Raw genomic sequence first — 24,435 nt, forward strand, 5'->3', positions numbered from 1 at the left:
GCCTGAGTGTACGGGGATTGGATGTCTGGCATGGGGTTCTGGGGAGGCCTCATCACTGCGTAGGATAGGTATTGTTTTATACTTTTTGAATTTCAAACTGAATTTTTTTGTGTGTGTTAAAAAAATAAAAAGTATTTTGTGTGATCTACGTAGTATGAATACCTGTGTCATCCGCAGTCTCACTGCCTTGGCAGTTTGGTCGAAGATCACTAGACTGTGTGGTCTGTTTCTGGACTTGCTCTGTCCCATTCATCTGTTGTCCTCCCCTCGACCAGGCCCACCCTGCCCAAATAGCGGCAGCTTTCCGGGCAGTGTGATCGTGTGAGTCCTCCAGCCTGGTTCTTCTTTCAGTATTTTTTGACTGGCTTAGGTCCTTTGCATTTCCATGTAAAGTTTAGAATCAGGCTGTCAATTTCAACAAAAAAGCCATTTGCAATTTTAATTGAATTTGTTATAACAGCTTATTAAAACTGTAGTTCTGAATCTGAAAGGGAAATTTTTGGCTTAGTTTTGTGTTTGAACTGTAAATCTGTTTGCAAAGGATCATTGAGGTGATGGCTGGTGAGGAAATGGAGAGAGCATTTGTTTTGGGTTTGTTACTGGGTCGGCCCAAGAGAATGGGAGAGAGAGAGAAGACAGGGACAGAAGTGCCTGTGGAGTTTGGGTTTGATGTTTCAGTGAAATGTTCCTTTTATCGTAATCCTTAGCTCTGCACTGGCAAGGCAGAGTGGTTTAACGGTGAGGTCTCTGCACAGGTTTGTTTGGGGCACACACTGAATCTTTGAAAATCAAGGTGAGAGTTTGGTGGCCATATGGAGAGGCAGACAACAGGATGTGGGGTGGCTGATGGCCCACCGGGTGGGAATGGCGGGGCAGCATGCTGCTGTCAGACGCCGGTGGTGCTCGCGGTGCTCATGAGATGTTAGCACTGTCGTTGGTCTCCTGCATCCAGCCTTAGAGGGAATGAGTTATCCTGTCTTTTTATTTCTGTGTAAGCCATGGTAGGACTAAGCTCAGAGGGGCCAGAGCCACATTTTATTCTCAAAGGGTCCTGACAGGATGACTGATACATGATAGGTAATAAAAGGGATACAGGAGCAGAGGTGGGGCCTGAGGGAGGCAGGAAACTCAGATCGAGTTGCGTGTGGCTCTTTTTTTCAAAGTTTGGAATGACATGAAAATACTTGCCAATAAGAAAGATCCAATTGAAAATACTGGAAAGGGATTGCTCGTTAGAGCCAGGTCCTTGAGAAAAAGCTATGTCAGTGATGGTGCCCCCTTTACACAGATGAGAAAACTGATAAGTGACTGAGACAGGATTGGAACATTTCACTATGAAAATCTATTTTCTTTCTGTTATTCTGTGATGTTTTCCTCTTGTCTTGAACTTCTTGCTTAGAAGTTTGGCCCTTTTCCGTAGGCAGTAGACAATTTTGATGCTTTTGAGCAGAAGGCAGTAGGACACTTGTGATGGATGCAGTTATCTGGCAGCAGTGAGGCAGGCCAGAGAAGGCCGTGTGGTCATCGAGGCAAGGCAGCCGAGAGGGCAGGAGGGCGTGCTGTGTGAGGGGGTGCCGTGTGAGGGGGTGCCGCTGCGGACTCCTGGTCACAGTGGCCCTGGGGCTTCCTGAGTGATGCCTCTGTGTCTGCAAGGTAGGAAATGGAGGGCCTACTGTAGTGTTCTATGTCAAAACTGTTGTAACTTTTTTAAGTCAGTTTTCACATTAATGGGCCAAAAGCTATGGTGTTTTAGAAAATTTTAAAATGATTAAACTGATCATCATAGCTTTTATCTGAGAGTTTACTATGCATCGAGCATGGTGCTAATTAATTATAATTAATCCCCCAACAAACAGCCTTATACTTAGGAACCTTATACATCAGTGCTTTTTAAAATAGGATTTATTCTAATTTCTCGGTAGAAGTGTTGCAGATTCTGGTGTAGTTATTGGAACTGAATCGTCTTGAATATAAAACATAGTTTCTTTTTTATTACGCTCTGGGAACTGCCTAAAATGTTTTCAAGATGGCAGGAAAAGTTGACGGTTTCCTTCTGCATTCGTGCTTTATACACAGTTTTGGAAAATATGCCCCATGGAGCACATCTTGGTTCGTCTGGAATCAGATTCCCGGCCTGTGTGTCGGCGTCTGGTTAACCTCATCTTTAACTCCTTCCTGCCGGTGAACCAGCCGGAGGAGGTGTGGTGTGAGCGCTGTGTCACGCTGCTGCAGATGAACCACGCAGCCGCCCGGAGGTTCTACCAGCATGCCCACGAGCACACGGCCTGCACCAACATAGGTACGCGGTCCCCGGCGCTCCGTGTGCCCGCCCACCGCCTGCCGTGCTGCAGTGCAGTTCTTAGTGATTCTCGTAAAAATACTGTAATTACTTGGGGTTATCACTGTCCTTCCAGGAAGGCAACTTTGCTGAAGAAACATGTAAGTTAACCATTGCTTATCGTAAACATTCCAGCCAAGCTGATTCATGTGATCCGCCACTGCTTGAATGCCTGCGTCCGGAAGGCCGTCAGCGAGTACGGAGAGGAGGACGACGGCAGGGAGAAGGAGAACGTGAGTGTGAGTGGGCCGCTCCCTGTGGGCGGGACGGCACTGCCCTGATGCAGACCTGGCGGGACACGCCTCCCTTACGCTTAGAAAAAGCCCTGGCCTTAGGTCAGCGGTGTCATTTCCAGACCAAGTTAGGGTCAAACCCCAGGGCAGGCCGCCCCAAATGTCCCACAGTGCCTGGAGTTTCAGAATCCAGGGCCAAAAGCCTTTATAAACAACCACCCCTTTGCTGATAACCACGCCCTCCCTTTGTTTATGTTTCTCACCAAGTAACAGCCTTTATCTTGTCAGTTCTTCACAAGTTGGTTGTTTCTTTGTCTAAACAGTTATAAAAAGCTGGCTGGCTCATCATTTCAGAGACCATCATTTATACGCACATATTAAATTGGTTTTTCTCCTGTTAATCTGGTTTGAGGTTAGTTTATTATTAGTCTAGCCTTAAGAACTCAAGGAGGGAAGGGAGGAATTCTCCCCCTCCCCAGCCTTAGGGATTTTTATTTATTCCTTTAGTATTGATACTTCAACTAATTATTTTGGAGGTTCATAAACAATGTTTTTGAAAGAATTGTATATCCTTTGTGGTTCATTGTGGTGTAAGGTGAACATTCAGAATGTAACGCTGACTATTGTTCCCTGCCAGCATAAGCGGGAAAACGTAAATGGGATATAATTTAAAGCAAGCCAAGGAAGCCTATGGTGGAATGGGTCGATTGGCAGCAGTCATCACACCAGAGTCTTGTGTGGTACCCACCAGCATGTAGAATGGGGGCGGAGCTTGTAACTGAATTTTAGTAGTAATCACACTTAAGTAAATTAGGTTTTATTGTCCTCAGTCTGTTCACGCCGAGGTTTATGATGAGAAGTGACATCTGTTAACAAATCAGAAGATACGGTTAAAGAAAAAGCATGCTTTTTTCTAGTGTTCTATGTTCCTAGGTAAAGACAGTAGTTTATACATTTTAATTTTTAGAGGATTTTAATTCATGTAAAGTGTTTTTTGAAATGATATAGAGTTAATTCAGAATGTATTATTTCCTGCGTCGGCTTTTAACAACAGATTTACCTCTTAGAGGTTCTCAAATACAGAAGAGTCATATTATGACATGAAAATACACTTGATAGTCTTTACGTTTCTGCGTTAGGTCTAGGATTCTGAGGTCTGCTTTTAAAGATAGTGCGGTTATCTTAGTAGTTATAATGATTCGATTCTTTCACAGTAAAATTATTTGTATCTTAGGTTCTGGACAAAACCCTATCAGTGAGCGATGTTGCATCCATGGCAGGCTTATTAGAAATCATTGTGATTCTTTGGAAAAGCATCCACAGAAGTATGGAGAACAACAAGGAGGCCAAAGTCTACACCATCGACAAGTTTGCTTCTGTGCTCCCCGAGTACCTGAAAGTGTTTCAGGTAAGATGGGCACGCATGTGAGCAGGCGCATTGCAGAGATGCTGGTGCCGTCGTCTGCCTACCTGCCTGGCCCTGGGCCTCGTCTGGAAGGAGAAGGCTCAGCCAGCTCCTCCCGTGCAGGGTAGTTGGTCTCCCTCCCGCTCTTCTTGAGGGCGGAGGCCACTTCATGCCTTACTGCTTCTACCCAGAGACATGTGGAGGGCAAACGCTCAGCTTTCTCTGTGGTGGATCCAGTTTGATTTGCTGGGAATTGAGAAGGAGGTGTTTGTGAACATCAGGCTGCAGTCGCCCCTGCTTTGTGAGCAGTTGTAGGCATTCGCTCCACTACAAGCAGGTATATTTCTGAAGTGCTGAGTTATGTCTTTGTTATCGGGTCAGAGAGAACCACATGTGTGACTAGTATTTAGATGACTAATTGTCAGTCTCCTTTTGGAACATTAAGAAAATACTTGCTCTAAAGGGTAACGGTGGCTTCACTCTGACTTGATGCAGAGTAATTACAGACCATGTTTTGACGTTGCTCCTGTATATTTTTAGGAAAAATTTTTTTTAGGATCCACCACCCCTCATTCTCCCAACCAACCAAGGATATTTTTATTAAGTGTCCTTGATAGAGTCTAGTCTACTGTTTGCTTTGTTGTTATAATAAAAACAACAGTAGTGTAGCGATCATTTATTAGGCACCACAGCATTCCAGGCACTGTGTGGGTCTGTGTGGCTCGCCGCGCGCATTCCTTCCAACGACCTTGCCCGTTTTGCAGAGGAAGACACTGAAGTTCAGGGACTGGATTCTTGGCTCTGTTGTCCATCCTGTTAGCTTATGGAGGGAACCTGACTGGGCTTAAATTTCACAGGTCGACCTGAGGCCTGGCCATTGCCCCTTAAACTTCACCAACAGTCTTCCTAAAGATATTTTGACTGTTTTCTTTAAAATCGTTTCTCTGACTAGTTTCATTCTCTTGAGATTTATGTTCCAGATACCGAGTGTATATAGTTCATTTTTTTTCCTTTCATCAGTTGTTTTTACAAGTCGGAAAAGCTTGTAGAAGTTGTGGCAGCGAGCCTTGGCAGCGAGAAATCGTGTATATTCTGGTGACCGATGTAGCCCCAGGATCTAGATTGGTGCCTTGTATACAGTAGGTGCTTAATAAATATTTGCACAAAGTAATACCTCACACAGAGTACTAAAGTGTCACATGGAATTTTGAGAATAGTCATCAGACACGAGGCTTCCCAATAGATGTAGGTTTTCTCACTGACTGTGCAGAGGGTTCCTTATTCTAGTTCCTACTGAGCAACTTTGAACATAGGTGGTTAGGAAGTTGTGTGGGGAGGCTTTCACAGCTGTGCGGTGTTTAAATACCTTTTGTTTTGTCTTCCTTTTTGTGCGTTTAGGATGATCGCTGCAAGATCCCTTTGTTTATGCTGATGTCCTTCATGCCAGCGTCGGCCGTGCCCACGTTCAGGTCCTCCTTCGGCCCCGCCTAGCAGTGCGGGGTGGGGGGCGGGAGGGTCCTGCATTGGTCGTGCTGCGTTATTAATTTGGCATGCAGCAGACTGTCACATGTTAGCGTTCAGTTCCCAGCTGCTGCTTCCCCCACCTCCTTTCCTCCCTCCGTCCCTCCCTCCCTCTCACGTGGCCAGGAAAATAGCAAGAAGCAGTTTCCAGGCGGCTCTGGAGTCACTAAGCAAACCTCCAGAGTCTGCGTGGAACCAGAGCCGTCTCTCAGCCTTAAAGTCGGGGGTAATTTTCAAGCCTGGCAGCATGAGTCCCTAGAGCTGTGCTGCTATCCATGTGGTTCTTTTGGCCACACGTGGCTCTGACACTGGCAGCGTGGCCATCAGGTTTGAGATGTGAGTGCTGAGTTCACATGGGCTCACACACTCTGGGTGAGAAGAAGAATGTACAGCATCTCGTCAGTTCTTTTCTGATTGCATCTTGAAAGGAGACTGGATAGATTGAGTTAAGATATGTTACTGAAATTAATTTTCCCTGTTTCCTTTTTTTTAATGTGGCCACTACAAAATTTAAAATGACATAAGGGGCCTGTGTTTGTGGCTTGCATTATATTTTTCATTTGACAGTAAAAATTACTTATTTGTATTCCTAATTATGAAAAAAAATATAGTTTAATGCTAAACAAAAATCATCACCCGCAAATTAGAAATCTTTGCTTTGGAGTCTGACAGAGATGACACAGAAACGAAAGGCTGGGAGTTTTTTGTGAGCAGTGTGTCATTGAAAGCTTAATACTTATATCAGCTGTGTGGACTTTAGTGTTCCCAAGCTGCTTTCTAATTCAGTGTTTTGTGTTAGAACTTGTCCCATGTAGTAACTGTGGGGAAACAGTGTATTTATTCCTGCAGTGGAGCATGATCAAGAGTTCCTCTGATAGGAAGGGCTATGTACCCACAGTTCTTAGCTACTTTATTTTCCTCATCTTTTAGAAAAGGGGGAAATTGCTATTGAAATATTCGGTCTGACTATACATTTGACATTTTCAGCTGCGGTGTGATTTCCACATTAAGAAACCAAGAGGAAGGAGCAGCAGACAGGAGCTACTGCACTTTGTTAGACTGTCTCTGCTCCTGGGGACATGTGGGACATGTTCTGGAACTAATCTGCGACTGGCTGCCAGAAGAGCATCCCCAGAGAAAGGTGTGCCTGTGTAGGGTTTCTTTAAAATGTGCTGGATGAGGGGAACTGCATGTTAGAAATTAGATGCTTTCCTGGGAACATTGTGTCAGTTTGTTGCTCTCCATTCTTTCAGAGTAACTCAGCATCTAAGCGGAAAGTGCAAATCCATGATACACGCCCAGTGAAGCCTGAGTTGGCGGTGGTTTACCTGGAGTACATGCTGACACACCCAAAGAATCGGGAGTGCCTGCTCTCTGCTCCCCAGAAGAAACTGAACCATCTTTTGAAAGCACTTGAAACATCAAAGGTAACTTTATAGCACAGATAACCGACACCATGAGAGTTGAGTGAGTCCATGTAATAGGAATGATCAAGTAAGATCTCAGTTTTTCGTATTTGTGGTGTAAAGTTTTCCCAGCTGGAAAGGAGTTGAGAGTTACCTAGTACCTCTCCCCCCCTCGATTTGCAGACAGGACATGCGACTCTGGGGGTGGAGGGGGCAAGATGGGACAGCCCTGTTTCTCAGGACACACCGTCTGCGGAAGACTTTTGTCCCCCAGGGTCTCTTGCTCTGCTCCTGTCCATCCATGTGGGTCTCAGAGTCCTCCACAGGCTTTTCTAGGACCCTCGGGAGAGTGTTTCCTAGAATTCACCATTTCCTCCTCCCCTCACTGGCTCACTGGCCATCCCTGCCAGGCCAGCCCTGGAGCAGCCTGTTTGCTGCCTGAGTTTGCCTGTGCCAGGGGCAGAGCCTCCGATGTGCCAGCACCAGGCATCGGCTGGGGAAGCGGGGCCTAAGGAGGAGGAGGAGGCCACGCACCGCGCCGTCCAGGGCAGGGGGCTGACAGGGCAGGGGCGAGCCTAGTACCTGCTGTGCCCGGCCAGTGGCTCAGTCCCTGGGCCAGTGGGCAGCGCTGCAGCTTCGCCCATGGAGGAATCTGGGCACTGGCTGCACTGGTGTACAAAGTAGGGCTGCCGGTGGGCTCTAGGAAAAGTGGGAGGTGTGTACCCCCGGCAGGGGTACCACTGGCATTGTCACTTATGAAATGCTTGGGGGACCCCCTCCCCCTCATTACAGCCAAACACCTTCTCCCACGTGTTTCCAAACACCAGGCGCCTCTTCTGTTTGGAGGGGTGTGGGGTGGGGCGCGGCTCTGGTTAGGGGGTGTGGTCGGGGGCGTGGCCCCTGTTAGGGCGTGTTCAGGGGTCTGGTCAGGCTGGATCCCTACCCTGCCTGAGGTGAGTTGTCCCAGGAGGAACTGCCTCTTTCTCTCTGTCTCTCTCTCTCTCTCTCTCTCTCTCGCTCTCTCTCTCTCTCTCTCGCTCTCTCTCGCTCTCTCTCGCTCTCACGCTCTCACTGTCACTCTCTCTGTTGGTCTGTCTTCACAGGGCTGCCTTTGCCCCTCCCGGAGGGCAGGTCAGTTTCCCCAAGGGGCAAAGGCTTCAACATGCTGGAGCCTCAGTGCTCCTTAAGCAGTAACTTAAAAATTCCTTGTGGTCCCTCAGGAGGGAGAGTCTGCAGCGAGGGGAAGGGAAGACTGTATTTCTGGGAAAGCTTTGCCATGTTGTGGAATCGCTTCTGCTGCACTTCTGGGTCTCCCTCCTAGTGCCACTGAGTGTCAGGTTTTTTACTTTCCAGGCGGATCTGGAATCAATGCTGCACTTGCCAGGTGGGCAGCCTCACCACTTCAGTGAAGCAGCTGCCCTGCGGGCCTTCAGCCTACACTGTCGCTTGGGCATCCACCTGCACCACAAGGTTGGTCCGCCTCTGGTCCGTCGGCAGCGCAGGAAGTGCTTCGCCAAAGCCAGGCCCCTTGCTGATTTATCTTTCTGTTGTTGTTGGACAGTTCTGCACCGAAGGAAAAATGTACCTGTCCATTTTGGAAGACACTGGGTTTTGGTTAGAAAGCAAAGTTTTATCTTATATTCAAGATCAAGAAGAAGAATATCTGAAGCTTCATAGGGTTGTTTATCAGCAAATCATTCAGGTTAGAATTTTTAAGACACAGAAACCTTTCTTCTTACCGAGTTTGTGACATGCTTCAAGATTTTATTTTCTATTTTAAAGTTGTAACTTAGACAGTAGTGTTTCCATTCTTAACAACTTACAATGGCATTTGAGTATTTAGAGTATTTTTTCACAAAGCATAAACTCTGCATAATTTTATTGTAATTTTACATAATGCATGTAATAGGTATTCAGTAATGTTTGTGGAATTACATAAAATGTGTTTCTAGATTTCTTAAGGAAACAAAGTGAGTCTTAATGTATCTTTATGGAAATTCCTTTACAAAACATTTTTGTGAAGATGGTTTGTCTGAGCTGTTAGAAGCTTTATAGGCTGGATTGGTCCCCTTTGTTGGTGAGTTATGTCTGCACATCTGTCTCTTACAGACCTACCTGACTGTGTGCAAAGACGTCGTTATGGTTGGCCTTGGTGACTGTAAATTTCAGATACAGCTTCTGCAGTGGAGTCTTGGAATCATGAACACAGGTATATGTCATTCATTAAAGGACAATTAACAGTCAAAACCCGTCCATCTTCCTCCCTCACTGTGCTGGTCAGGACTCTCGCTTTAAAGTGACAGACACGTCATGCAAACTAGCGTCACCAGAAAAGGAATTTACAGGCTGATGCAGCCTAGAAGTTCAAAGGTGGTTCTGGCGTTGGGTCTGACTAAGTCCGGAGTTTCTGATGAGGCCTTGAGGGTCCGCAGCCTGTGCTTTGCTTATTGTCAGGTGACTTGGCCACATGTGGGCTGGTGCAGAGGCCGCCCAGTGGGTCTGCCGCCCCTTCTTGGCACCCGTAGGGCAACGCTCACAATAGTTCTCGTTGCCTGCCCTGGCCACTGGGGGTGAGTTAGGGGTTATTTAATGCACCCCAGGAGCACTGGGAAGTTGCTGTTACCCCAAGGACAGGGTAACCCCTGGGAACCAATACCATGGTGCCCACACTTGCTGCACACTCTGTAGTCAGTTAAATGTGTGCAGTGAGTGAGTGCGAGGCCAGCCCCGCGAGCCCGGGCCTCCGTGGTCCATCCATGGGCCCCAGGGCCACATTCTCACAGCCCCAGCACATGCTGGGAGGTTGGGGCTGTGGTCCGGGGTGTCTCCTGCGCTTCTGGTCACGGCCAGGTTAAGAGGATCACTGCTGGGCTGACCACTGACCCCTGCCCACCAGCTCCCTGGGGCAACCAAGTCGCTGCGTGGAACTGGTTCTTAAGTGTCCTCAGTGTGCATCCTAGCACTATGCTTGCTTCTTTCTGAGCTCTACAGAAACTTGAGAAGTCGATCTTTAAGTTTATTTAAGCCTAAATATTTGCTAGAAGAGATTGCAATTAAGATTATCTTTTAGCAAATTCAGCATCATGTTTTGAAAATTAGATTCCGAAAGTCTGCAGCTCAGTTGGAAGTTAGTCATATGGAGTCTTACTCCTGTCACGCTGACCCCAGGGGTCTATTTGGCAAGTCCGGCAGAGGCTTTCTGTTGGGCTCCTGCCACCAAGATCGGCGCTTGGACTGTCCTGGAGCTGGGGTACCCGTTACTCTGCTGTTTTGAGTACATGTTTCCGTAAATTAATCTATAACTTCATGCAAGATTATACATCATTTGTTTAAAATTTCCAAAGTTAAAGACTAAATATTAAATAGAACAAATATCATTTGATTTAAAGTTTGGCTTTCTGTCTTTAATCCTTTATAACTTTTACTTTCTTTTGAGAAAATAGCATTTTAAACTTAATCTTAACGATTGAAACATTAAAAATGATTTGCAGGTTTTTAAATGAAATTTATCATTTAGGAATTGTTTCCCCCCAGAGGACTGAATCTATTTTTAGTATTTATAAAATTTACTTTTCTGAGGAGCTAATGAGAATTTTAGATCTCTGATGTAGCCAGTTTCATTACATAGAGGTATCTGTTCCCCAAATAAGGCCCTAAGTTACTGACTTTACGTCTGACCAAACTGAAATGATATTTGTATTTGTCCAAAGGACTGTATTTATCAGGATTTCCCAGGAGAGAATAAACCCCGCGGTCGTTCTTGTAGTCCTAGCACCAATACGACTGCACTCGGCAGGTTAGCCAAGTGGACCCAGAGTCTGCTGTGCCCTGGACTCTACTAGCAAGAGTACTAAGGAAACATTGTCATTGAAAAGCCAGTTACATATGTGTTGTCGATGATTACACAGGCCTTCTCCATGCTCAAGTATGTATTCCAGCAGAAATGTCCTTGACTACACCTGAGTCTCTGCACCCAACCCAAACGCAGAACTGTAAGCTCACAAAACTACAGGACTTTCTGCTGTAACACAGTATGTGTGTTATGAAAAAAAGCATACATTCTGCAGAATCAGGCACTGAGAGTGACACGTTGTGGGAAATGGCAACGGGGCTGACTGTTCAGACAGTGCTGTGTCACTGCTCTAAGAATGATAATCCTCGCAAAAAGTATCAGCAGTCAGAAAGGAAAGTTCCATTTCTAATACCACATGGCACAGTAAATACGGACTCTGTCGTAAATGAAAAGGTAAAGGGAGACTGATGGAGACCACGGCCTGGGCTTAGGGCTGGTAGACGGAGCCTGTCCTGGCTGAGCCAGGAGGAGGACCGGCTGGGCCAGTTCTCTGGTTGCTGCTCCTTTGCAGACACATGGTGGCCTGAGGTACTAACCTGCTGGGAAACCCCGGGAGCACTCAGTGTTAGACTGACGTCACTCCCAGCCCTCCTGTGAGCCGATTCACTTCTGAGAAGCCAGAACTTTTAGTCAGTGTCTTCTGTTTTACATAGCTGTGAATTCTGACACATCTTCAGTATTTTGTCGTATGGTACTTAACCACTGTCTCTCTGTATTTGGTTATAAAGCACATAATGCTTGAATATAATGAAATCACTTTTGAATTAAAATTGTTAAACTTTTCAGATTGCTGTCAGTAATTCTAGACAGAGGTAAGAGTGTGGTTCTCCCCGGCGACTGTGAGGGTGGGTGTAAGAGGACAGAGGCTGTTTTCAGGGGCTCGGCACGTTGGCCTCCTCTGGGCTATTTGTACTTGTTAAAGGGCTCAGCGTTCCCTTACTGCCTGTTCTGCTGACATGACTTACCTTTGTGGAGCATGTGTGTCCCTCATTTTGTTTTACATAAAAGAGATTAGTTTCTTGAAAGTTCCTATGATGCAAAGATTTTAGAAACTTTCTGTTGATTCTGGAAGTGCCATGGACCTTTTGAAGGGTGACCTTCACTGGAACAGAGCCCTTGATTTTATTTACTTTAGCAGATAAACTGGGGTTTGAGGTAGTAGTTTCGTATCTGTCTCAAGTAGAGCTTGCTGTATTTTATTAATGTATAAACGGAGATAAATTCAAGTCTCTGGGGTGAATTGTAGGATTTGGGCTCACACATGGAAAACATTTTACGAAATCCGTACAACACAGTGAAGGTGGTGATTTGGAAGAGAAAGACAACCAATAAACCATGAGGTGTTATGAATTGAAGAGTTGGCCTCCGAAGTTGTTACACTGTATTTGGAAAACTGTTGGGCCATCCTCAGACTTGGACTATAGAGCTGGTGTTGATTTGGTGTCAGAAGTAAGGTGTGCTCTCATCCAGGTGTTCAAGACCCACTGTCCACATCTGCAGTGAGCACAGTTCTTAGTGACTGAGTCAAACATGCTGTTACTGGAGAGACTTGTTTTATGTTTAAAGGAACAGCTTTTATTTGTTAATATCTATGTTAACCTAGTATTGGCTTACCAGTAACAATCTCTTTGAAGTTACCATAACACACATGGGAGTTAAAATGTGTCATGATTTCACCTAAATCACGTGATTCGATAACTGATTTGTCCGATTTTCTTTCTAGTGAAGGGATTCTTTTATGTTTCGTTACTTCTTGGCGTTCTAAAAGAGATAACCGGAAGTTCCTTGCAGCAGAAAATTGATTCAGATGAAGATGTTGCAACGCTGTTTGACACAGTCCAGAAAGTCTTTCAGAAAATGTTGGAATGTATGGCGTGGAGCTTTCGGAAGCAACCGGAAGAAGGCCTGCGGGTACTCGCATCTTTACAGGACGGATCTTAGATGTGCGATGACCAGTGCTTCCCTGAGGGCGAGGGCCAGGGCGCACGCTTAGTGCTTGCTTGTATCATTGGGCTGTTGGGTTAAGTGCAGCTTGGTGTGGGAGAGAGGTGCCAGGTTCCGTTCTTCAGACATGCCAGCAACCACCGTGGGGTACACTCTGGTGTGTGAGGTGATAATACCTGCACCTGGGCAGGAGGTGGAGTGGGACTGTCAGCCTTGGAACAAGTGTTTGTGAGTTCAGGTCACAGGTCGGCTGTGGGAGCCCACCTGCCAAGCAGGACCAGAAGCAGAGGTATGATTGCAATAGGCTTCTGGGGGCTCAGTTGTTATTTCACTCGGTTTTCCAAATAGAATACATTTTTGAGAATGCTAATTTTGATTATCTGTAGATGACAAAAACTTTCCTCCATTGAAGTGCTCATTTCAGGTTACCCTGCCGCCCGACCTTCTCTGGTTGGAAGTGAGAGGCAGAGCTGGTAGGGACCCATGGTTCCCTTTGCTGACTGGAAGCTGCTGTGAGGTGGCTGTTGAGTAACCTGGCTGCCAGAGTGGCTTTACTCCTAAAATCATGGTCAGCAGAGAGGGCCATTAGTTTTTCTAAGTAGTGATTTAAAAATATGAATAAGCTATTGTTTTTTAATGAAGATTTTTAAAGTGCTTCCATGGGAGGATGTTTTTGAAATATTGAAAACTTTCCGTTTTATTCTGTACTTAGCTGATAGAAGTAATTGAAGGTCGGTGGCCATATGTTCCCAGGTCTAGTTCATATTTGACTTAATTCAAAATGTTTTTTTTTTTTGGTTTCTTTTGTTTTTTTTAAAGATTTTATTGGGGAAGGGGAACAGGACTTTATTGGGTAACAGGGTGTACTTCCAGAACTTTTTTCCAAGTCAAATTGTTCTTTCAGTCTTAGTTGTGGAGGGCGCAGCTCAGCTCCAGGTCCAGTTGCCATTTCTAGTTGTAGGGGGCACAGCCAACCATCCCTTGCGGGAGTCAAACCGGCAACCTTATGGTTGAGAGGACGCACTCCAAGCTCAGCTCAAGGTGCCGTGTTCAATCTTAGTTGCATGGGGTGCTACCCACCATCCCTTGTGGGACTCGAGGAATTGAACTGGCAACCTTGTGGTTAAGAGCCCGTGCTCCAACCAACTGAGCCATCCGGGAGGCAGCTCAGCTCAAGGTGCCATGTTCAATCTTAGTTGCAGGGGGTGGAGCCCACAATCCCTTGCGCGAGGAGTTGAACTGGCAACCTTGTGGTTGAGAGCCCACTGGCCCATGTGGGAATCGAACCGGCAGCCTTTGAAGTTAGAAGCATGGAGCTCTAACCGCCTGGGCCACTGGGCCGGCCCTCGAAATGTTTGTTTTTGATGACTTGGTTCAAGTGTCTGTGATCGGTTTATGTAATGTAATTTGTGCCGAAATCTTTCACCATTGTCTGTGCAGCTTCATTCAGAACGCATGGCATCATAGTTGATGGCTGCTTGTAATGTCCGTGGTATTTCTTCATCTTTCCTTCCTTTTTTCTTCATTAATATTATTTTGGAGAAGTTTACTTTTATTATTCTTGGTTTTTTTTTTTTCTTTTTTGGGGGGAAAGAATGTTGGGAAGGTAATTCCAGGAGGGCTTCAGTCCTGTCCTCTTCTAGCCGTGGGGCCTGAGGGATTTGAGTGAGAAGCAGGCAGGGAGGGAGTGGGCTTGCTGGAGGCAAGTACAGTCAGGGGTCTGGGGCCCTGGGGAGGACAGTAGGAATACTGGTTCTCAAGTGTCCTTGTTTTAACCCCTGAAAACTACTGATGTGCTTTCTCGTAGCTCCTGTATTCTGTTCAGACTCCTCTTCATGACTTTATAACGACTGTTCAGTCTTGGCACACGGACACGCCCGTTCACCGGGATATGCTTTCCACGCTGATTGCTGCCTCTGTCGTCGAGATAAGTCACCGACTGCGAAAGGTGAAGTCTTTTCTGTTAGTCCAGGAACCACTGTGTTTCTTTTGACTATAAAGATGCTCTTCTCGGCCAGCACCACATTTTTATGTTTTAGCAAGTATTTTTAAGAGCTCGGGGTTTAGGGGGCATCTGCTTCTCCAGCAGCCGGACCTTGCAGCTTCACAGCTAGTTCCTATTGTAGAGCCATGTGACTGTTGGGAAAACAGGTTAAGAACTTTGTTATTCTTGATTAGAACCAAACTAGTCATTCCATTGTGAACATGTTGTTTTGCCATATTTTAGAGATTTAGGTGAGTTGCTGATCCTAAAGAATCCTCTCCTGATGAGGCAGAGGCCCTGGTCAGTGGTGCCCAGGATGCCAGGCTCCTCTTGAGCTGCTCTTTCCGAGGCGTCCACATCTCTGCCTTGTGACAGCAGCCCTGTTTTTTTGTTTCCTAAACAGAGGAGGTTTGAACTTGTACCGTCAGCGTAAACACACGATGTCCTCACTCCCACCCTGTAAAGGACTGGCTAGTTTCCTGATAATACTTATTTTATATGATTAGCCTACTTGGTTAAAGCTGCTTTAAGTCAGAATAAAAAGTGCTGTTTTTTTCCACATGGAATCCTCGATGTATTGAGGGACTTAACAACAGTAAAAATAAGGAAGAGATGAAATCTGACAAGGAATGTCATGGAATTATGTGAATGTTTGTATATATGTTATGAATTTTGCATTATAAGATCATGAATATTTAAAAAGTTGCTTAAATTCTAAAGCATTAATAGAATATGAGGCCCTCTTAAAACTTGAAGAGAGGTCCTTTGGTTTGAGAAAGTAATTGTTAGATGATACAGAGTAAGGACTAGAACTTGCTCCAGGGAGCTAAATAGCTGACAACTGTAAATAAGTCCATTAACAGCCTGTGGGCAAACCTGGCCCATCCTCTGCTTTTGTGAACATTCATTTTAGAGAGCAGCCACCCCAATCTTCAAGCATTTTCTGTGGCTTCTTTGTGCTAAGACAGCACAGTTGAGTAGGTATCAAGATCATTTTGCCCACAAAGCTGAAAATATGTACTATTTTATTTAAATTTCCCTGTCTTCCTACTTTACAGAAGGTTTGTGGACCTGTGTTCTGTGTGCTCGCCGTTCGTCTGTCCGTCTGTCCGCCTGTCCAGGGCTCCTCCTTCCATGCCCTGGGACACCCGCGGCTGTTGGGTCTCTTTGATGGGGGTGTTTACAGGACGTCTCTGTCTCTGCAGTGCTGTCATCGCGCAGTCTGCTGTGCTGGCGTTTCTAATTGTGTATAGCATCGCCTTTCCTACCCTTTTATCCTGCTTTTCATTATGTGTGTTTCTTGTAAACACCACATGGGGTCTTTTTTTGTGTGTGTGTCCAGTCTTATAATCTCTGCCTGTAAGTTGCAGTGCTTAATCCACTGATTTTAATAAAATGAGTGATATTTTTGGGTTTAAGTTGCTGTTTGTTTTTTATTAGTCCCCCTACTCTTGTCTTTCCTGCTGTTTTGTGATGAATCAAGTATTTGTACTGCTCTGTCTTCTCAGTTGACTTTATATTATCCTTCGTGTTGTTTTTTGATGGTTTCTCTGGAGATTTTAGTATGCATGTGTAACCCATCACAGTTGCCCTGCAGAGATTATGCCAGCACCTCATAGAGCTTAGAACAGTGTTCTCCAATTAGCATCCTCATACCCCGTGCTCTTGTCACCTATTTTTCTTCTAAAACTGCTAAAAATCTCAAGATATACTTTTATTTTAACCAGTCAATAGTCGTTTGTGTCATTGTGTCAGAAATGCATTTACAACATTGATGACATAAAGCATTTTAATGAGAAACAGTGCTATCTCATATGTAATGATGATTGACTTTAATGTACAAATTAGTGTTAGGAATCCCAGCAGGGGAAATACGGGAAGGCTTATTAGAAGTGCTGTATCATCATATGTGAGTGAAATTCCCTAAGATAGCCGAGAGACAGGCCAGAGATAGTGGTGGAAAGACACGGTCACGCCTCGGTTCCAGGTGGCACAGACAGGCATTCTGGATTTAGGCTTTCCCGGGAGCCCTTTGCACGTGGAGTTCATTCACCGAGAATGGACAACTTTAAACTCTGAGATGGGTAATGAAGGCCAGAGGTCCTGGGAGGGCCCCTCTGGGTCCAGACCAGCGGCACTCACTGTCCTCCAGGGGATATTGGCCGTGCCTGGGGAGGAGGTGCTATTGGGATCTGGTGGGTGGAGGCCAGGGGTGCCGCTCAGTGTTGTGCAGGGCACAGGGCGCCCCCCCGCAGCAAGGGCTTATCACTCCAAAGTGTCAGTAATGCTGAAATTGGGAAAATCTGGTCTGGACTAAGAAGAGTAATAACTGACATTTGCTTTTTTGTAAAAACACGTTATTTACAGAAGATGATACTAAATTAAAGACTTTGACCAAAGGCTTGTTGAGTAACACGTCTGTCTTTGTTTTTCACTAAAGAAGACACCCCGTGTATAAGACTAGATTAATCATAATTATTGTAAAGACTTTAACAGTTAATAAAATCTTTCTTGTGTGTTCCTGGAAAGCCTTTCTCAAGGGTTGAAGAAAACCCAAAGCAGTATGTTACGTAAGTAATCTTATAAACCTCAGTCTCAGTTTATAAATTACTGACTTGAAATGTTTTTTAGGTTTCTGATGTTGAAGAGCTCACCCCTCCAGAGTGTCTTTCCGACCTTCCACCATTTTCAAGGTGTTTAATAGGAATAATCATGAAATCTCCGAACGTGGTCAGGTAATCATTTTCACTGTCCTGATACTCACATTGTGGCTACGAGCATTCAGTAGGTTTTGCTCTATTCCTTTTACTCTTAAAATTTCTCAGATGTGCATTTTTTTCTGTGACAAAAATATTCCATAGAATTTTCTCTCACCAGTGATTAAAAGTATTTACATTATACTTATGCAAAGAGAAATTCTAACTTTCTATAAAATATTCACCCAAATAGCCTCTGTTAATGCGTCGTGAAATACTTCTTACTGTGTATACTCCCCAAATTTGACCAGGTGACACATAAGTGTGGTTTCCATTTGGCACACAGCTGTTGTGCATTCCTCCAGTCTGTATGTCACTTGACTAACATTCTAGGCTGCTTGTGGTATATCAAGGTCTGATGGATTACAGAAAGAATAGTTTTACAGGTATCTGATACCTGTGGAACTTTAATAGCAGATATTTCAAAGTAAACTTTTAAAAGCATTGTTTTAATAGCTATGAATTATTTTCAGTAGCATGTTAAATTTTTATTGTATTATGGGCACACAGAGTAGCTTTTTCCACCTACCAGAGTGTCCCAGCTCTCTTTTTAGCATCATTCTCTGATTTTACATACTTACTATGAAAAGTATGGGAAGGGTTTAATCAACTTCCCATGTTAGCTGAAAGCTAGAATTCACGGTGGTTGATGAATCTTACCTATATTTTTCTTCCTATAAAGTATTAGGCTGTATACTATAGAGTAATTTCTGATGTTTGTTTTTGCAGGTCATTTTTAGATGAATTAAAAGCGTGTGTTACTTCTGACGATATTGAAGGGATTGTGTGTCTCACAGCTGTTACTCATATTATTTTGGTTATTAATAAAGGTTGGTTAAATTTCTCTGATATTATCTGGGTTGTTGCTGAGTGGCTCTCTCGGACTGTTATGGAGTGTTTGAGAACTCAGCGCCCGTGTTGCGGAGCTCCCTGCTCTGAACACTTTTCTGCTGGGCTCCCTCTTCTCAGCTGACCCTGGACCAGCCGGTGCACCTTAGCACCGCCTCTGTCCCCTGTCCCCTCTCACCTCTGGATGTGCTACGCATCCATCTCTGCCCCAGAATTGAATTTCTGTTGATTTGTCATGTATTACGTATGTTTAAAAGTCAGAATATTTTTGCTAACGATGGTGTGTTTTGGTGTTGATATTTAATGTATCTGCTGTTTCGTTTAAGCCTTAACCTTGCCTATTGTGAATATCTCAGCCAGTTGAAATAGTTCTGGAAAAATAATTGGAGATACCTACTAAATGCTTACCTCAGTGTAAGATACAGTAACATCTTGCAGATGGATTTTCTATATTTTTGTATACTTTTAACAATGTTGAAATTATTTTCTAAGTTAGTATGTTATACACAAAGAGTGCTCCCATCAAACAAGCTCTCACCATAAGCCTGAATACATATATGCCTGCAGTCTTACGATAGTACTTTGTAACTAGTTTGCCCCAGGCCAAGCATCAGAAAAGACTTCCCTAAGGGAGTGCCCTGAACTGAGATCTGCAAGATGAGGGCACCTTCTCCATGTGGAGGGTGCGAGGATGGGGCCTGGGCTGCTGATGAGCACCTAATACTTAATAGGTACTTAAATATTTGCCAAACAGATGGTGACTCTGAAATGTGTAGGTGGTCATTTCTGATGGAGGCACAGGTGAGCACATGTTCATGGGAACGTGTTCATATTCATATCATAGCTGAGAGGTGGTTTCACCAATGTTCGCTTGGTCCTCTCACATCTCTGTGAAGGGGACAGTTACCGTCCACAGGTCGATAAGTGGGTTAACGCAAAGGGAATGGTGGGGAGGCCCAGTCGTAGTGACATTGCCTGCATCGATGGCAGAGTATGTTTGTTTTTGTGTAGTAGTGTTACAACCTTTTTCTGATTTTAATATAATTTTCCCATAGGTAAACATAAAAGTTCAACAGTGAAGGATGTTGCAGCCACTGTTCACAGAAAACTAAAGACATTCATGGAAATAACTTTGGAAGAGGATAGCATGGAGAGGTAAATGTCCTAGTTATATATACTCTAGGTGTGATGATCTAAAAATGACTAGTTATTCCTTTCGTACGTTTTAGTCACATTTTCATTTCTATTACTACTGCCAGGTAGTTAGAAAACTGAGGATTGTAAGGATAGAAACATTTCTGTTGGCATAACCTTTTGTACATGTTTAATTTTCTTCTCTTTCTGTCTTCAAAAACAAAACAAAGTTGTCATTTGCAAAACTCTGCTCAGAAAAGTGGAGGTATACAAACTTATTCTGTATGGTTTTCAAACTAGAAAGATTATTTTTGATGGTTGGCTATGCTTTTGAGACCATGGGCCTTCCTAAGATACAATCACTCTGTCCACAAGCGTAGGCACTGGGTCTGGGGAAAGGTCCCTCCAGAGGCTGGAGAAATACGCATTACCACTTCCTTTCAGAGGTCGTCGCTGCCCCGGGAACTGCTGCCTGGGGATGTGTTCACTGGGCTCTTTTTCCAGCCCTGTGTTTTTGCTGCTATCTGCGCTTTCGGACGTGCTGTGCAATTTCCTGTAGACTCTGTTCTGAATTGTGTTTGACTCTCAGACCAGCCACAAAAGGAGTATTTTTCCTGCTGTTTTATGAACTTCATGAGGTTAAGTGTTACAGAGCTCTGAACTAGGTAATTCGTTTTATATATGCCTGGGAAGCTAGCCACTTTCTCCTTTCGAGGAAGGCTTTCAAAATCCTAAATTGCTAACTAATGAACAAGACAGTTTTGTTTCTTCTTTCCCAGTCTGTATACCTTTTCTTTTTTTTTTTTTTTTTTTTTTTGGTCTTATTGCTTTAGCTGGGACTTCGAGTATGATGTTGAAAAGAAGTAGTGAGAGAGGATATCCATGCTTGTTCCTCATTGTAGTGGGAAACCTTCTAGTTTCTCACCATTAAGTATGATGTTAGCTGTAGGTTTTTTGTAGGTATTCTTTATTAAGTTGATGAGTTCCCCTCTATTCCAAGTTCATAAAAGTTTTTATCATGAACAGGTACTAGATTTTATCAAAAGCCTTTTTTGCATCTATTGATATGATCATACGATTTTTCTTCTTTAGCCTGTTGAAGTGATGGATTACATTAGTTGATTTTCAAATGTTGAACCAGCCTTACATACCTGGGGTAAATCCCACTTGGTTGTGGTGTATAATTTTTTTATACATTGTTGGATTTGATTTGATAATATTTGGTTGAGTATTTTTACATCTGTTCATGCGAGATATTGGTCTGTGGTTTTCTTGTGATGGCTTTGTCAGCCTTTGGATCAGGGTAATACCTCATAATGTCAGTTAGGAAGTGTTCCTCTTCTGTGTTCTGAAAGAAATAGTAGGGAATTGTTATAACTTCTTCCTTAAATATTTGATAGAATTCACCAGTGAACCCATATGGGCCTGGTACTTTCTGCTTTGGAAGATTATTAGTTATTCAATTTTTTAATAGATATAGGCCTATTCAGTTTGTCTATTTCTTCTTATGTGAGTTTTGGCAGACTGTGCCTTTTGAGGATTTGGTCCATCTCATCTTAGTTATGAAACTTGTGGAAATAGAGTTATTCATAGCATTCCTTTATTATCATTTAAATGTCCATGGGTTCTGTAGTGATGTCCCCTCTTTGAGTTCTGGATAGTAGTAATTTGTGTCCTTTCTCTTTTTTTCTTAGTTCCTCTGGCTAGCGGCTTATCAATTTTCTTTTCAAAGAACCAACTTTTAGTTTCACTGGTTTCTCTACTGATTTCCTGTTTTCAGTTTTTTTTATTTCTGCTGTAATTTGTATTATTTCTTTTCTTTTGCCTGCTTTAGATTTAATTTGCTCTTCTTTTTCTAGTTTCCAAGATGAAGTCTTAGATTATTTATTTTAGATCTTTCTTTTCTACTATATGCATTTACTGCTGTGAATTACCCTCAAAGTTCTGCTTCAATGTGTCCCACACTTTTTTTTTTTTAAGTTTTATTTATTTTTAAGTGTGTTTTCCTAGGACCCATCAGCTCCAAGTCAAGTAGTTGTTTCAATCTAGTTGTGGAGGGCGCAGCTCACAGTGGCCCATGTGGGGATTGAACCGGCAACCCTGTTGTTAAGAGCACTGCGTTCTAAACCAACTGGGCTAACTGGCCGCCTGCGTCCCACACATTTTGATAAGCTGTATTTTCATTTTCATTTTCATTTAGTTCAAAGTATTTTTAAATTTCTCTTGAGATTTTTTTATTTGACCAATGTGTTGTTTAGAAGTGTGTTGTGTAATCTCCATGTACTTTAGGATTTTTCAGTTCTTTCTGTTACTGATTTCTAGTTTAATTCCATTGTGGTCTGAGAGCAAGACGTCATATGACTCGTATTCTTTTAAATTTGTTAAGGTGTGTTTGATGGCCCAGAATGTGGTCTGTCTTAGTGTTCCACGTGAGCTTGAGAAGAATGTGTGTTCTGCCATTGGTTGGCGTGGTCCATAGCTGTCCGTTCTGTCCAGTTGATGGTGGTGCTGCTGAGTGCAGCTGTGTCTGCACTGATTTTCTGCTTGCTGGACCTGTCCATTTCTGATAGACGAGGTTTTGCTTTATGTATTTTGTCATCGAGGTATTAGGTGCACGTGAATTTAGAACTGCTATATCTCCTTGATGAATTGGCCCTTTTGTTTTTACAAAGGGTCCCTCTTTCTCTCTAGTAATGCTTTCCCTGTAAAGTCTGTTTTGTAAGATATTAAGACAATTGCACCACCTCGTTTAGTGAGTGTTTTTCCTGAGTGTGTGTGGCATTCCAGTCAGGAGGAACAAATCACATGGTGCCTGGGACAGGACAACTTCAACGTCAGGAATTTCGTCAGGGCGTTTGTGTGACGGAGTCTTGGCTCGTGAGTGTTAAAGTGAACTCACAGGCCTAGAGGAGTGCAGCAATGAGGGGCATCCCCCCACCCCTCCCCAGGGTGGACGCACACCCAGCCTGAGGCCTGGCTCCCTGGACAAAGAAGTCTGGAGGCCCCTGGTAGGACTCACTGGAGTCTTCAGGGCCCGGGGAGCCCTTCCACATGGAGGAGCTGGCGCATCCTGCTCAGGTCAGGCAGCCGCCAGCTGGCCGCTGCCCTGTGGGGCCCAGTGGGCTCTCCTGGAGAAGGCAGGCCCTCTGGGAACCTGGCACTGGGGAGCCCATGTGCCCTGCAAGCATCAGGACTGGGAAGACAAAGCCCTCCCCACCTCATGCGCCCCGTTCCCCCTCCCCACCCTGCGTTCCTACTGACCAGGCTAAGCACCGGTCTTCAAGGAGGCCTTGGGCTGGGCACTAGAGCAGGGAATTTGGGTGTCCTTGTTTGTGAGCAAAGAAAATGCTTTCAGTTTTATACTTTATTCTAAAAGCTAGCAAATATTTACAATGCAGCTTTAATAAGGTCAAGTTTGCAACTGTATATTTGAAGGAGAAACCCAACAGACTAGTTTTGTTTCTAGGGGTGTGGGGAAGAGGGACATGATCTTCCGATTTGGAGGAAACTGAGGAGCGTGTGTATGTTTCAGGAAGCACACGGCAGTGTCAGTGTTCTCCCCAGGCACAAATACTAAATGAGGCCGTGCAGTTACCGGTAGGCTGTATCAAAAGGTGTCTTCATAGGGCATGGTGACAGTCTCAGCTGTCCAAGCATCTTACATTTGCAAGGACAGTGTTTTGGATGCAGAATTGTTTGTACTGGTCTGAAGATGTAAGAAAGGAGGACATTGGCTCGTTGTTAGGAGCTGCTTTCGTTTCCACTTGCACAGTGTTTCAAGATGAGCACTTGAAGTGTGTTCGTTACTTGAGAGTAAAAAGGCCTTAGAAGTTAAGAACTGACAGTGTGGAAAGAAAAGATGTGACAGAACTTAGACATAGGCATGTAGTACTTGTCTTTCCATTGTTTCTACAACTGTGTGCCATCTCGCTAATTGACGCACAGATGGCAAAAAGGAGCTCTTCCCTTTAAAGGGGAAATATCCTAAGACATGAATAGGTGGGACTGTGAAACATTGGCTTCTTACTTAAATATGCAAGGAGCACACTGGAAAAACCGGTGTCTAAAACCGATCAGTCCAAAAAATTCATGCAACTTAAAAAAAGTTAATGGAAGATAAACAGTAAAAAACTATGTTTTTAAATACTGATTTAATGTTGGAGTAGGCAAATCAATGTCCCTCGAAACCCCTGGTGCCGTTAATACTTCCGGCATCGGTTTAGAAGTGAGCGTTTTCTTAATGAACATACTAGCTAGCTCTCCAGCAGGCGTAGGGTTCTTAACTGGTCTGCTGGGTGCTGAGCACACTGTGCTTCTCCTCCCCTGGCACAGCACCCTGTACACTGGGTGTGCTTTCTCAGGACGGACTCCCTGCATCTGCTAGAGCACCGGTGCCGTTAAAGCCGGGTGTGTTCCATTTGTTACTTTTGTCAGTAGTACAAAAATAGCGATGCATTTATGATTAGAGATTATAAAAGTATAAAAACTTCTTAAGGTTTATGTTACATAATGAATTTTTTCCACCGAGTACATGAATGGTAATATTACAAGCAAATATTACGTCTTTGATTGTTATGTTCAGTCCCCAACATTAAGCCTTGGTTTAGATCTTTTTTTTGGGGGGGTGGGGGATAATAATTAACATTTTATTTTATGATGGTCCCTTAAATGTGCAAGGTTAGAATTTCTATACATTATAACAAGTCAAGCAAAATCTTCTGCTTACAAAAAAATATAATCTTTTAAGAGAAATAGTGGAATCATGTGATGTAAAGGACACAAGATTGGCAAAAGGTGTAACTCAGAACAGGTACTAAGAATTCTGCAGTGACAGGTAATGAACACAGATAATTTATAATAAATGTAATATTATTTGAGAGACTTCAAAACTCTTTGAAAAGGGATCAAATAAATGGTGATGGAAGAACTGACTCTGGGTGGTGAACATGTAATGTGGTATATAGATGATGTATTACAGAATTGTACACCTGAAACCTATGTAACTTTACTAA

The 24,435-nt window shown here is 43.9% G+C and overlaps 1 protein-coding gene across 4 annotated transcripts in view; it reads left to right on the forward strand.

Annotated features, from left to right (window-relative positions):
- The window catches only part of NCAPG2 (non-SMC condensin II complex subunit G2), a 51,010-nt gene that overhangs the window by 23,621 nt on the left and 2,954 nt on the right, over positions 1–24,435 (forward strand). For 2 of the 4 annotated variants that reach the window (XM_074315026.1, XM_019742524.2), the window contains exons 14-27: positions 2,077–2,299; positions 2,474–2,571; positions 3,806–3,979; positions 5,375–5,445; positions 6,485–6,638; positions 6,751–6,924; positions 8,257–8,373; positions 8,465–8,605; positions 9,013–9,112; positions 12,480–12,667; positions 14,508–14,648; positions 17,316–17,419; positions 18,170–18,270; positions 19,345–19,444. In XM_074315026.1, the coding sequence (XP_074171127.1) occupies positions 2,077–2,299; positions 2,474–2,571; positions 3,806–3,979; positions 5,375–5,445; positions 6,485–6,638; positions 6,751–6,924; positions 8,257–8,373; positions 8,465–8,605; positions 9,013–9,112; positions 12,480–12,667; positions 14,508–14,648; positions 17,316–17,419; positions 18,170–18,270; positions 19,345–19,444 (1,886 nt within the window). Of the gene's footprint in view, positions 1–2,076; positions 2,300–2,473; positions 2,578–3,805; positions 3,980–5,374; positions 5,446–6,484; positions 6,639–6,750; positions 6,925–8,256; positions 8,374–8,464; positions 8,606–9,012; positions 9,113–12,479; positions 12,668–14,507; positions 14,649–17,315; positions 17,420–18,169; positions 18,271–19,344; positions 19,445–24,435 lie in introns of all 4 variants that reach the window. The other 2 variants (XM_074315025.1, XM_019742523.2) reach the window with 1 other exon arrangement.

This window comes from Rhinolophus sinicus, linkage group LG11, assembly GCF_036562045.2.
Source record: "Rhinolophus sinicus isolate RSC01 linkage group LG11, ASM3656204v1, whole genome shotgun sequence".
Classification (NCBI taxonomy): Eukaryota; Metazoa; Chordata; class Mammalia; order Chiroptera; family Rhinolophidae; genus Rhinolophus; species Rhinolophus sinicus.